Consider the following 15,838-nt stretch of genomic DNA (forward strand, 5'->3'; position numbering starts at 1 on the left):
GACTGATAGTAATATGTATTTTCCATTTAAAGGACAGCAACTTAAATTTAAAGAACTTAATAAAACATTAAGTCAAATTGTTTCCCTTATAATAATATTTACTCGCATACCGTACTTAAGTTTTTTTTTTTTCTTATTAAAGTTGCATTTGCTTTTTATTTTAACCAATATCAATGTAATTTGGAAAGTAGTATTCAAGTGTATAATTAACTGCTTTAAACTGTGAAAAGAAGACAATGATGAAAAACTGTGATATAACAAGTTTAGATACTTAAATCATTCGAATTTTAACACTTTTAAGATCAAACATTTAAAACCATAAAGCAAATGAATTTAAAATAAGTATCGCAGATGTTTTATCGGATTCAATTTTATTATTATCAAAGATAATGATTAATATAGTGAGTATAACGTATTTATTTAAAAGAACATGTAGAATATGTTTTGTAATTTTCATTTTCCCTCACTCATTTCAATGTTCATTATTTTACTTGCAAATTTTTTGTTGAAATTAATAAAAGAATTGAGTTTATAAAACTCATACAATTTTGCCATTGATTTTGGTTTGTTAATAAACAGGTCTATTTTAATATCATTATAGATATTGACACAAGCATGGCACCTGAGCTGAATAACTTAAGTGTTTATGGATCTTGATCCTATCCCACATGTTAGTCATTCTCTGTTTGACACACACATATCTTTAACACACATATCTTTAACACACATATCTTTAACACACATATCTTTAACACACATATCTTAACACACATATCTGTAACACACATATCTGTAACACACATATCTTTAACACACATATCTTTAACACACATATCTTTAACGCACATTTCTTTAACACACATATCTTTAACACACATATCTTTAACACACATATCTTTAACACACATATCTTTATCATACATATCTTTAACACACATATCTTTAACACACATATCTTTAACACACATATCTTTAACACACATATCTTTATCATACATATCTTTAACACATATATGTTTAACACACATATCTTTAACACACATATCTTTAACACACATATCTTTAACACACATATCTTTAACACACATATCTTTAACACACATATCTTTAACACATATATGTTTAACACACATATCTTTAACACACATATCTCTAACACACATTTCTTTAACACACATCTTTTACACACATCTTTTACACACATATCTTTAACACACATATTTAACACACATATCCAACACACATATTCAACAAATTATGAAAAGTAATGAGAAAATGCCTACAAGTATAAAGCATAGAATTTAAAATAACGCACCTCAGAAAACCCTCAAAACACATCAATTTGTATAAAGCAACAATTATCACACTAAAAATGGCAACAATAATAAATATATAGTCTACAAAACAAAAGGCCAATAAACCATTACACTTGTTGAAATATTGATTGCAGCCTATAAGAGAAACAGACATAAAATATGTCTGACATTTTCAAACATAAAAAATGTATTTACACACACAAAATTATTGGAGAAATATGGCAACTGTGTGGAATGAAACAATCTTGGTAACATACATTTTTCATTCAGAAATAAAATTATAAAAGTATCAAGCATAGTCTAAAACAAATTCTTGATTGTTTCCCTTCAGTGGTTCTGTCCGCTTTAACTTCATATCCTGGATTTTAAAAATTATCTTCAACATTTTCACTTCAAAATAAAATTATGTCGACCTTAGCCTAATAAACATTACTAAACTGTTTTTAAATGGTAAAATAACACATATCAATTCAACTATTATGTTTTACAAATTTGGCTGTAAACACGTTTTACCCGTTCGTCTATCACCGACCGGGGAATGTATGTTTTGAACGAGTCCCTTTCGTTACTCGTGTCACTGTTGTCCCAGTTTGTGTACGTCAAGTTCCGCCATCTTGAAAACGCTCCAAAATGATTGAGGGCAGAATCCGTGTACGAAGGTTTGAGTTCGATGACCCCGCTGGAGGGCGGGAGGAACAAGATATGGGAGAGGCCAGCACCGTGCATGCCGATGAGGATGTCGCAGCCTGCGATGATGGAGAGCTGTTCCCGCATGGGCAGCGCGTCCAGTTGATGCCCGTGGACGTTGGCTGTAGGACCCAGTGTAGCTCGCACCTGTTGAAGTATTTCCTCCTCGTTGTCAAACTTCCTCACGACGTTGCCGTTTTTGTTTCTAGGGTGGGCGACGTAGTCACGTCGCCATATGATAACGACGTTAAGTCTGTCACAATGTATTGAGTGGGACGTTGAGATGTTATGCTTGGTTAAGAAAAAGTCTCTAAATTCTGTTAGATACGGAACGGTACTTAAGTAGTGAGAGTTTAAAGGGCTGAAGTACCCAAGCTGTGCCCAGAGAAGGTTTGTAAACAAAGTTGGACTTTCTAACCGCCCGGCTCTGATGTACCGCCCGAAAAGTGTCGACCACACGTCGTCAAGGGTGCCCACAGGGTGGGCGTCAACAAACAGAATGTTCAGCTTCGAGGGCGCCACGCCGAAGATCAACATGAGGACAAAGGCGTTGTAGAAATCTGTCATGGTGTGGTAAAGGTTGACGTACTCGTAGCGCTGTACGGCCAGGGTGACGCTGGAAACTTTGGGGAAACGCAGCAGGTCGGTCTCGTTGGTTTTATAGCAGGCCAGCATCTCCATCCAGTGGACCAGGTGGTCGGGTGGCTCAAACTCAATCACCGGTTTAGACGTGCACGGTACACGGAAGAACCCGGGGAGGAGCCGGAAGTACTCGTCTTTCTCGTCCTGGTTCCAGACGTCTTCAATGTTTTCTCCCCCCTTCTGGAGGTTCTCAAACTGTTTCGGGTTGATGATAGCGTTGATGAACATGGCGAACTTGCCGCCGAAATCTGCGATGTTCCCTTCCTCGTAGCACGCCATCAGCTTAGTGTAGACCATAAAAGGGGGTTCGTCTAGAACAATCGGTTTGTCGAAAAGATAAGCTGTGGTCCGATAACTACACGCCGTTTTCTGGACGTAGTCTTTGTTTACCGGATGTAGCACCGGATGCCGCTGTAAGTGTGAACTTGCAGTCGGGATCCTCAACTCATTCTCGTTTTCAAATTTCGGCAGCGCTGTTTCCTTGGGTACGGCATGATTGACCACAGACCCGTCAAAGGGCAGGTAATTCATGTACGGAGAACTGTTGAGTATCTTCCAGTTGAAGGAGAGCACCAACAGCAGGATGTTCAGACAGACGACAACGACGACAACCTGACCCACCAGCTTCAGGCGACGGTGAGAACAGCGAACTCCAAGACCTGGTTTTGTACAAATGGAAAGGAAAATACTTTGTTAAACGTTGAACTAAAATACAAATATTATATGTTTCTACCAGTCAGTATTCTAAGCATATTTAAATGCACTCATGGCATAATAAAAATAAAGAAAGAAACAAACAATTATACATCTAAACTTCAAGCTTTATACATATACATTTTAAAACATATTTTGTAATCACAAAATGGATAATCTATCCCAAGGAAAGGTAAATTTAGGTCTCAACCATCAAAAGAAGATTAAATTTTGATACTACTGATAATGTTTCAACAATCTGGGTAGAGATCAATTCGTTGATTAACATCCGTTATTATTATATAACGTCTTACAGTTAAAAAAAATGTTTAAAAGCTTTTTACTTAGGTTGTATTAGGATGCTAATCTCAAGTTCCAATCCTGGTCCAAGTTAGTAGAACGTCCTTGAGTCCACCCAGCCCTAATGGGTACCTAACTCAAGTTAGGGAAAGTAAAGGCGGCTGAGCAAAGTGCTGACCACACCTTCCCTTCATGTGGCGAGGTCGTGAAACATATGAACTCTACTTCCTCTGCCCAATGGATCGCTAGGTCTAAAGTGGATTTTTTACTTTTACAATTTAAAATCGAAATCATCCAATCGTCTGTAAGACTATGGTGCCATTTACGTGCTGTATTGATGGGAGATACACCTTTGTGAGTTCCAAATGACAAACTTGTATTGATAGAAATTTTTTAGTAATTTGATCGAAGCATATAGGAAACTACGTGAATGTATTATCTGTAAATATCTTGGGTATCTTGGGCTGACCATCATAAATTATGGTCTTATGGTCACACAGATGTTCTTTACGCTGGATATTGCTATTGACTATCGATTGTCATTAAGTTTTTCCTACAAACCCAAATCTTATTGGCTAGTTATTAATCTATTGACCGTGTGTTGTAGAAAACATGTTGCAATAATGTATTTATTTTCTAGTGTTTTTTTCTTTGTTTTCTATTTTACTGTTGTTATAGAGATCATACGGTATATTTTTGCCCGGGATATTGTGTATGTAGGTGGTGTGACGGTAAACCCATTTACCGCCATCTTGCCTTGCCTACCACCACCAGTTACTCGCATTCTCATCCCCCCCACCTATATATATATATATATATATATATATATATATATATATATATATATATATATATATATATATATATATATATATATATACATATATTTATGTATATATATATATATATATGGTGACAGGACAAATGATCTCAGGACAAATGATCTCAGACAAAATATCTCAGACAAAATATCTCACGGACAAATGATCTCAGGACAAATGATCTCAGGACAAATGATCTCAAGGACAAATGATCTCACGGACAAAAGATACCAGGACAAAATATATCAGGACAAATGATACCACGGACAATTGATCTCAGACAAAATATCTCAGACAAAATATCTCACACCTAAATTATAATAGAGTATTGGGTGACTTTAGTGATCTGAACAATTTTTATTAACTGTCGTATGGTTTTGTTTAATATGTTTAATATTGTTTATAGGCCCATATGATAATTGTAAGAAATGTTTGCCGTATAAATTTATCATATTGCACTTTTAAAATTGTATATTGCATTTTAAAATTAGGATTATTACTATAGAAGATTAAAGAAATTGTTCGATAGACAGCGTAGGCGGGCTTGCCAAACATGAGACAATCCAACCATGTCAGGTGGACGAAACTAGATGAAAGAGGATGAAATAACAATAAAGACACACCTTCGTACAAGGTGGCAGCCCGCTTTGATGGTAGAGACATACCTTAAGGGAAAGACATCCGCCCTCCACGAACAATACAACTAATAGCTAAATTCAATAGTTATGCGTCTGTCACACCTTAGTGATCAGGTGACTAATGCTTATTTAAGACAAACAGTGGTCATCGCGGAGTTAGAACATGTCGAGCAAGAGTTCACACAATACAATACATGATGACATAGTATTGGAGAGGTGTGATCATAACGATGTACTGTCAGCAAAGAAACGTAAACGTTATGTTTGTGTTGATCATGCAATAAAAACAATAATTTTACGTTACGAACCTGAAGACCCATTAACATTTTTTAAAGATATTTCGCATGTTTTAAACATTATTGTTGTATAGCTACCGTTACTTTGTTTTATACATTATCATTTATCATACCTTTCAGGCTAAAGGAGAAAGTTTGTTTTAATTTTGATTTTTTCAAATCAAAGGCCATTACAAAGATTAAGTTAAATAAATCTTTTGATGCTTTGTAAAGTTTAACAAATTCACTTTATTCTCAATTATGATGCGTAAAGAAAGTAAACAAAACCATCTCGGCAGTCAATTTTTAAAAAAGTTCAAATGAACTAAAATCATTGTACATACTATCAACATTTTGCTGTGAGATATTTTGTCTGAGATATTTTGTCTGAGATCAATTGTCCATGATATCATTTGTCCTGATATATTTTGTCCTGGTATCTTTTGTCCTTGAGATCATTTGTCCTTGAGATCATTTGTCCTGAGATCATTTGTCCTGAGATCATTTGTCCGTGAGATATTTTGTCTGAGATATTTTGTCTGAGATCATTTGTCCTGAGATCATTTGTCATGGAACCATATATATATATATATATATATATATATATATATATATATATATATATATATATATATATATATATATATATATATATATATATATATATATATATATATATACCATTACACTTTTACTTTTTAAAAGCTTTAAGTTTATTAAATGAGCAATTTGTTACATTTTAATTAGAAATAATATTTAAAATAAAAATCTTATATAATTCTCTACGTGGACACCACAATGCACGCAAGCCGACTATTTAACCCTCCTCCCACACCCTCATTCGCTCTTTCTGGCATGCGCAACAGACCATATCGCAAATACCCTAAACCACACCAGTCTGGTGAGCTGTGGTTCACGCCAAATGTTTACAATCACAGAGCCGGGTCGAATTAGTGACGGCTATTGGGGACAGACAATTTAGTTTTTAAACAATATGAAACTGGGGGAGGCTGCTTTCACAGTGGCGGGAAGATGGGGGGGGGGGGGGAGGGGGGAAGATAATCGTCCTTCACCAGCTACTGATAGTATTTTAAAACAAGTATTTTCAGCCACAGCTTGCTAGAAGTATATTTGGCTACTTGGTCAGCCATGTTTCAGAGTTAGCCGATATATATATATATATATATATATATATATATATATATATATATATATATATATATATATATATATATATATACTAGCGTACCCGTCCCCCGCGCGTTGCCGCGGGGATAGAATAAAGTCTGACGAAATATATTAGAAGGATATCACCAATGCATTACCAATCATATGTTCTTAGACGCATCACCTTGTTTTCTAAAACTGTGTTATTTAAATGTCAACATTGCCTGCGCTTGGATAATAATTATCGGGACACGGGTTTTCCTACACTACCGCATGAAAATCTTGAGTGTACATTAATCACTCACCGAAATAATTAGGTAGAACACACTTCAGTGACCACCCATATGTCAGGGACGTAGAGGGGCGCTCTCAGGAGCCCCCCACCCCCCCCCCCCCCCCCCGATTACACTACCGCAGAGGCGCAGCGTAAGGCCCCTGGCTCCTTAAAACTAACAGGCGCCATCGTGCTCATAGGATAACCCAGCGTGCCAAATAACATCCTGTAAACAATGATGCAGATTTCGTCATTCGCTAAAGTGACACAAATGAACAGGATTTTTTTCTTTAACACATACAAAAACTATTTGACGTGTTTTAAACATCAGTTCGACTGATGCAGTATGCTAGCGTTACTAATGGTCTATTATTAGATGCTCGGTCTCAATTTCGGCCTGGATCGTCTAATAATAGATGCTTATTGCATCATTCGCAAAGTGACGAAACTCTACAGTAGGTTCCTCATATTCAAACAGTTATTTTTTCATCTTTCGCAAGGTGACGAAACTGTACAGGATTTCCTCGCGTTACAAAGTTATTTTTAGAAGCCTGTTGTATTTTTACCGCTGAATATAGTAGTACCCCTTACTCGCTATACAGGACGCTCGATTAACGGATGCCAAGTGCCAACTTAGTGGCTCTAAAACTCTGGGCGCCAAACCGTGTATTGACGAAAGTTGTACCCTATATGGCGCCGCCCGTAAGAAACTTTAGTTTTCTTTTTCGCAGAAATATTCTCGGGAGTATTCTCATCTACTTCCTAAAGTTTCATGGTACTCGGATGAACCGCATCCGAGTTTTATTTTTTATATACCGTATATAGAGAAAAAAATCGCCCCCCCCCCGGTGGTGCGCCGCCCTTGCAAGATTAAACAATATTTTTTACAGAACCCTACCATTGAGTGATCTAATCATCTCCCCAAAGTTTCATGGTACACGGATGAACGGTGTGAAAACGAAAAAAAAAAAAGAAATTTTATAAACCGTATATAGAGAAAAATCGCAGCCGCCCGTGGCGCCGCCCTTGCGAAATTAATAAAGGTTTTTTTTTTACAGAACCCTTCCCTGAATTGTTCTAATCAACTCCCCCAAAGTCTCATGGCTATCGGATAACGGTGTCACACCAAAATCGACTTATTTTATAAGCCGTATATAGAGAAAAATCCCACCCTCCCGAGGCGCCGCCCTTGCGAAATAAAAAATTATTGTTTACAGAACCCTTCCCTGGAGTTTTATAATGAACTGCCCAAAGTCTCATGCCTATCGGATAACTAAACGGTGTCACTGCAATTCACTTTTATTCTTTTTATATACCGTAAATAGAGAAAAATCGGACCCTCCCGTGGCGCCGCCCTTGCGAAATTAATTTTTTTTTTTTTACAGAACCCTTCCCTAGAGTGGTATAATGAATTCCCCAAAGTCTCATGGCTATCGGATGAACGATGCCAAACCAAAATCGACTTTTATTTTTATATACCGTATATAGAAAAAAACAAATCGCGTCGTCTCGGGGCACCACCCCTGCGAATTTGAAATATTTTTTTTCGCAGAAATCTCCCCATGAATATTCTCAACAACTTCCTAAAGTGTCATGGCAGATCGTGTGTCAGAACGGTGTCACGGCAATTCACTTTTATTATTTTTATATACTGTATATAGAGAAAAATCGCCCCCTCCCGTGGCGCCGCCCTTGCGAAAATAAAAATGATTTTTGTACAGAACCCTTCCCTAGAGTGTTCTAATCAACTACCCAAACTTTCATGCCTATCGGATAAACAGTTTGAAATCAAAATAGACTTTTATTTTTATAAACCGTAAATAGAGAAAAATCGGACCCTCCACTGCCGCCGCCCTTGCGAAATTAAAAATTATTTTTTTACAAAACCCTTCCCTAGAGTAGTATAATGAACTCCCCAAAGTCTCATGGCTATCGGATGAACAGTAGGAAATCAAAATAGACTTTTATTTTTATATACCGTATATAGAGAAAAACAAATCGCGCCCTGCCGGGGCGCCACCCCTGCGAATTTGAAATTTTTTTTTTCGCAGAAACCTCCCCAGGAATATTCTCAACAACTTCCCAAAGTTTCACGGCGATGTGATGAGAGGTGTAGTAATGCATAAAGGACAAATACACAAACACACACACATACATTGCTTTTTATATACATATAGATAGATAGATAGATATATATATACATAAATAAACAATGGAACATTCATTTCAATCTCAGCCGATATATATATATATATATATATATATATATATATATATACACATAAATAAACAATGGAACATTCATTTCAATCTCAACGTATGTAAACGAGTAATCTTGATACAAGAGACAGATAATCAATTAATCAATTCGTAATAGCTTTATCCTTCAAGAAAATCTTGCAGTAGATATTATTTCCAATCAATTAATCAACTTATTTCAGATTAGAACTCCGATTTCTGTCTTAATAAGCCTGTCAGAAGGGTACAATGACTGAGTGATCTATACCGGCACATCAATGAATCAGCGATCCATGAAATCGATTTCCAACCTAGGCGACTGGTGATCGATACTTGATTTCGTTGACGCGTTAGGTTATAGGAGTGACGTCACGGTCACGTGGTTTGGGCTGGACATTCGCTTGCTCGTGTATGGTGTACCGGTTTGTAGATCTCATTCGGTAAAAGTTTATTTTAAGCCTCACTTCAGTGGGGGAGGTTGGGCGCACGTAGCACGGAAGCACACCAAAGACCCCTACCCCTTAACAAAATAGAATTAAATTCAAAATTTATATTTGTCCGACCCCCCCCCCCCCCCGGCCCCAGGAAATTATACTCCGTTCCCAACCCGCAAAAAAATGTTAATGCCCCGCCCTCAGAAGAAAATTGTCTGAAAGAAACACGGCATTCACAATGGCTTTAACTGCAAGGCGCTATTTCCGTGCGTCAACCTGATCCGCACCTGTTATCAATAGCCGTTCCTTGGTCTGGTTCCTTTGTCACCTCATGTTGGTCGATTCTACCCTCCTCTCTCTACCCTCCTCTCTCTACCTTCCTCTCTCTACCCTCTCTCTACCCTCTCCCTCTACCCTCCTCTCTCTACTCTCCTCTCTCTACCCTCTCTCTACCCTCCTCTCTCTACCCTCTCTCTCTACCATCCTCTCTCTACCTTCCTCTCTCTACTCTCCTCTCTCTACCCTCCTCTCTCTACCCTCCTCTCTACCCTCCTCTCTCTACCCTCTCTCTACCCTCCTCTCTCTACCCTCCTCTCTCTACCCCCCCTCTCTCTCTCTACCCTCTCTCTACCCTCCTCTCTCTACCCTCTCTCTCTACCATCCTCTCTCTACCTTCCTCTCTCTACCCTCCTCTCTCTACCCTCTCTCTACCCTCCTCTCTGTACCCTCCTCTCTTTACCCTCCTCTCTCTACCCTCTCTCTACCATCCTCTCTCTACCTTCCTCTCTCTACTCTCCTCTCTCTACCCTCCTCTATCTATCCTCCTCTCTCTACTCTCCTCTCTCTACCCTCCTCTCTCTACCTTCCTCTCTCTACCCTCCTCTATCTACCCTCGTCTCTCTACCCTCTCTCTCTACCCTCCTCTCTACTCTCCTCTATCTACCCTCTCTCTACCCTCCTCTCTCTTCCCTCCTCTCTCTACCCTCCTCTCTCTTCCCTCCTCTCTCTACCCTCCTCTCTCCTCTCTCCTCCTCCTCTCTCTTCCCTCCTCTCTCTTCCCTCCTCTCTCTACCCTCCTCCCTCCTCTCTCCTCCTCCTCTCTCTACCCTCCTATCTATTCCCTCCTCTCTCTACCCTCCTCTCTCCTCTCTCCTCCTCCTCTCTCTTCCCTCCTCTCTCTAACCTCCTCTATCTACTCACCATCTCTCTACCCTCCTTTCTCTTCCCTCCTCTCTCTACCCTCCTAACTCTATCCTCCTCTCTACAACAACACATAATTTGTTTTGAAGCCAGACCTCCCCTCCACCTTTTAATTACCTCCCAATGTCCAGCTTAGCAATGTTCCCTAATCAAAACTGTCGGTCCATGAGGTAAGTGAAGTAGAGTTCATCTGTATTTTCTTTAAACGTCAGATCTGAGTTGACTTAAAGGACGTTCTACTGATTTGATTCAAACTCGAGAATTTCTAGGCAACGCGGTCCCCTCCACCACCCCCAACCCACCCGTTGTTTCTTTTTCTAAAATAAACAAAACAAAAACAATAGGCTTTTCATTATTTTAAGTTTTAAAATTTCACGTCACTTAGAATCTAGACCCCGTTTCTTCACGCTGTAAATGGCAAAAAAAAAATCTGAAGGCCCCGCCCCTCCCACCCTGCTATCATGTACTTCAACTATTAACGACTAAAGTACATTCGTTTCTGTGCTATCCAGTCCTAGCAGGCACGGTCTTGTTGTTGTCATATCGATGTCAGGGGACTGTACTACGGCAGCTTCTATACATTTATTCAGCTTGGTTGTTTTCAATAACTTTATGTTAAAAACCTAGAGAAAAAAATCAGGTCAATGAAAAACAGTAAAACTAGAATGTAAATAAGAAAATGTTTGCTATAGGTATGAAAGTTTGTTGTCAAACACCTGCTACAATATTCGATGACGACGAGTGTTTTCCTACTCATCAAAAGACTGCTATTGATTTTCGCACCAATATGTTGCTCGAAATTAATATTGGCTTTGTTTTTCTCGTATTGAAGAAACGATTTTTTTTCTTTGCTGGTTTGTGAATATATTTGATCAGAAAAGCTGGGCAAGAACATCAATAGAAGTGAATGTTGGACATATCAATAGAAGTAAATGCTGGACACATCAACAGAAGTTAACGCTGGATACGTCAATAGAAATAGATGCTGGACACATCAATAGAAGTTAATGCTAGACACATCAATAGAAGTGAATGCTGGACACATCAATAGAAGTGAATGCTGGACACATCAATAGAAGTGAATGCTGGACACATCAATAGAAGTGAATGCTGGACACATCAATAGAAGTGAATGCTGGACACATCAATAGAAGTGAATGCTGGGCACATCAATAGAAGTGAATGCTGGACACATCAATAGAAGTGAATGCTGGGCACATCAATAGAAGTGAATGCTGGACACATCAATAGAAGTTAATGCTGGACACATCAATAGAAGTGAATGCTGGACACATCAATAGAAGTGAATGCTGGGCACATCAATAGAAGTGAATACTGGACACATCAATAGAAGTGAATGCTGGACACATCAATAGAAGTGAATGCTGGACACATCAATAGAAGTGAATGCTGGGCACATCAATAGAAGTGAATGCTGGACACATCAATAGAAGTGAATGCTGGACACATCAATTGAGAAAAAGGCTGGACACATCAATATAAGTGAATGCTGGACACATCAATAGAAGTTAATGCTGGACACATCAATAGAAGTGAATGCTGGACACATCAATAGAAGTGAATGCTGGACACATCAATAGAAGTGAATGCTGGACACATCAATAGAAGTGAATGGTAGACACATCAATATAAATTAACGCTGGACACATCAATAGAAGTGAATGTTGGACACATCAATAGAAGTGAATGGTGGACACATCAATAGAAGTGAATGCTGGACACATCAATAGAAGTGAATGCTGGACACATCAATAGAAGTGAATGCTGGGCACATCAATAGAAGTGAATGCTGGACACATCAATAGAAGTGAATGCTGGACACATCAATAGAAGTGAATGCTGGACACATCAATAGAAGTTAACGCTGGACAAATCAATAGAAGTGAATGCTGGACACATCAATAGAAGTAAATGCTGGACACATCAATAGAAGTGAATGCTGGACACATCAATAGAAGTGAATGCTGGACACATCAATAGAAGTGAATGCTGGGCACATCAATAGAAGTGAATGCTGGACACATCAATAGAAGTGAATGCTGGACACATCAATAGAAGTGAATGCTGGGCACATCAATAGAAGTGAATGCTGGACACATCAATATAAGTAAATGCTGGACACATCAATAGAAGTTAATGCTGGACACATCAATAGAAGTGAATGCTGGACACATCAATAGAAGTGAATGCTGGACACATCAATAGAAGTGAATGCTGGACACATCAATAGAAGTGAATGGTAGACACATCAATATAAATTAACGCTGGACACATCAATAGAAGTGAATGTTGGACACATCAATAGAAGTGAATGGTGGACACATCAATAGAAGTGAATGCTGGACACATCAATAGAAGTGAATGCTGGACACATCAATAGAAGTGAATGCTGGGCACATCAATAGAAGTGAATGCTGGACACATCAATAGAAGTGAATGCTGGACACATCAATAGAAGTGAATGCTGGACACATCAATAGAAGTTAACGCTGGACAAATCAATAGAAGTGAATGCTGGACACATCAATAGAAGTAAATGCTGGACACATCAATAGAAGTGAATGCTGGACACATCAATAGAAGTGAATGCTGGACACATCAATAGAAGTGAATGCTGGGCACATCAATAGAAGTGAATGCTGGACACATCAATAGAAGTGAATGCTGGACACATCAATAGAAGTGAATGCTGGACACATCAATAGAAGTGAATGCTGGACACATCAATAGAAGTGAATGCTGGACACATCAATAGAAGTGAATGCTGGACACATCAATTGAGAAAAAGGCTGGACACATCAATATAAGTGAATGCTGGACACATCAATAGAAGTTAATGCTGGACACATCAATAGAAGTGAATGGTAGACACATCAATATAAATTAACGCCGGACACATCAATAGAAGTGAATGTTGGACACATCAATAGAAGTGAATGTTGGACACATCAATAGAAGTGAATGCTGGACACATCAATAGAAGTGAATGCTGGACACATCAATAGAAGTGAATGCTGGGCACATCAATAGAAGTGAATGCTGGACACATCAATAGAAGTGAATGCTGGACACATCAATAGAAGTGAATGCTGGACACATCAATAGAAGTGAATGCTGGACACATCAATAGAAGTTAACGCTGGACAAATCAATAGAAGTGAATGCTGGACACATCAATAGAAGTAAATGCTGGACACATCAATAGAAGTGAATGCTAGACACATCAATAGAAGTTAATGCTGGACACATCAATAGAAGTGAATGCTGGACACATCAATAGAAGTGAATGGTGGACACATCAGTAGAAGTGAATGCTTGACACATCAATAGAAGTGAATGCTGGACACATCAATAGAAGTGAATGCTGGACACATCAATAGAAGTGAATGCTGGACACATCAATAGAAGTGAAAGCTGGACAAACCGCACACAAATATATAGACATGAGCAAAACAAACATACACATCTCACAAAAATGCAAATACACACTACACAAATGCACACACATACCCACACAAATGTACACACAAAACCAACACAAATATACACACATACCTCACACAAAGGTACACGCACTACATAGATATACACGCAAACCTCACATAAATATACACACATACCCCACACAAATTAAGAGGCATACCCCACACAAACATATAAAGATTTCTCACACAAATACTCCACCCATATTTACAAAGAGAACCCATACAAATTTACACACGTAATCCATAATAATATACACCCCCCCCCCGCCCCACAAAAATCTACACACATACCCCACACATCTGTAAACACACACATGTACACAGAAATCAAACAAAAATTTACACTCAAACCACACACTTGATCACACTGCTGGATATCCCATTTTGCTTTGACTACAATCCCTTTACAACCATGAATTTAATCTATACAACCTCTCTATACAACCTCTCTATACAACCTCTCTATACAACCTCTCTATACAACCTCTCTATACAACCTCTCTATACAACCTCGCTATACAACCTCTCTATACAACCTCTCTATACAACCTCTCTATACAGCTTCTCTATACAACCTCTCTATACAGCCTCTCTATACAGCTTCTCTATACAACCTCTCTATACAACCTCTCTATACAACCTCTCTATACAACCTCTCTATACAACCTATACAATAAAATTTTGAAACGTCAAGTGGTTATTTTTTATTTGCATTACAAACTAGCTAGGCTTCTATTTATATGCGTTATTATAGATAATTAACCGAATATCGATTTGTTTTTCTACAGCCATTTTATTTAAAAATCTATATCCAGAATAGGCCAGCTACTTCCTGATTTTTTACGCTTCCAAAAACGCATTAATCTACTATACATGATGGGTTGACAGAAACTTTGACGATTGAGTTTAACCCAAAGTTTATGAGACGGAGTGGTAAAATATCAATTGTAGAACAACGCACATTACATTGATGAGGCAGAGTATGATCGCATGCTATATAACTTCGATCTGACATTTTTTATCTTACAGAATAACATCCATATGACTGACTTGTTTTAATCAGAAATAGAATAACACTTATCAGATCAATAACATACAAAATATAACATTGATCTAACATTGGTTTAGCTACATAAAGTAATTACATTGAAGTCCCGTGGTCATTTCACATACGTTACCCGAATTCTAATCACTAAAGCATACTTGACACGAAGTGAGAAAATTGTACTACTTACTCATTTTACTGTACGTGTTTCCCAGCTGTTTTTTTATCTTGGTTATTTATCGAAATTGTACCTAAAAAAATAAACAATAAAACCTAAACCATCGTTTACAATATAGTAGTGTGAGTTATTTTTGTACTAGAATAATTGTATCAAAATAAATATATCATATAACGTAAATTATCATTTACAGTATAGTAGTTTGGGTATTTTTGTACTAGAAATGGTACCAAAATAATATATCATATAACGTAAATTAGCATTTACATTATAGTATTTTGGGTTTATTATTACTAGAAATTGTACCAAAATAAATATATCAATTAACGTAAATTATCATTTACAATATGGTATTTTGGGTATGTTTGTACTAGAAATTGTACCTAAATAAATATGGGTTATTTTCGACTGGATAAAAAGTTGA

At 37.8% G+C, this 15,838-nt stretch overlaps 1 protein-coding gene across 1 annotated transcript; it reads right to left on the reverse strand.

The window, feature by feature from the left end:
* Positions 1-978: 978 nt before the first annotated feature.
* LOC131939963 (uncharacterized) lies at positions 979-15,489 on the reverse strand. Its single transcript, XM_059298492.1, has 2 exons — positions 15,427-15,489; positions 979-3,304 (listed from the first exon to the last, which is right to left on the reverse strand). The coding sequence occupies exons 1-2, from the start codon at positions 15,428-15,430 to the stop codon at positions 1,794-1,796; spliced, it is 1,515 nt and encodes a 504-aa protein (XP_059154475.1). The 5' UTR covers positions 15,431-15,489; the 3' UTR covers positions 979-1,793.
* Positions 15,490-15,838: the final 349 nt, after the last annotated feature.

The sequence above is a fragment of the Physella acuta genome, unplaced genomic scaffold (assembly GCF_028476545.2).
Source record: "Physella acuta isolate Inbredline_101_S28 unplaced genomic scaffold, ASM2847654v3 ptg000305l, whole genome shotgun sequence".
NCBI lineage: Eukaryota > Metazoa > Mollusca > Gastropoda > Physidae > Physella > Physella acuta.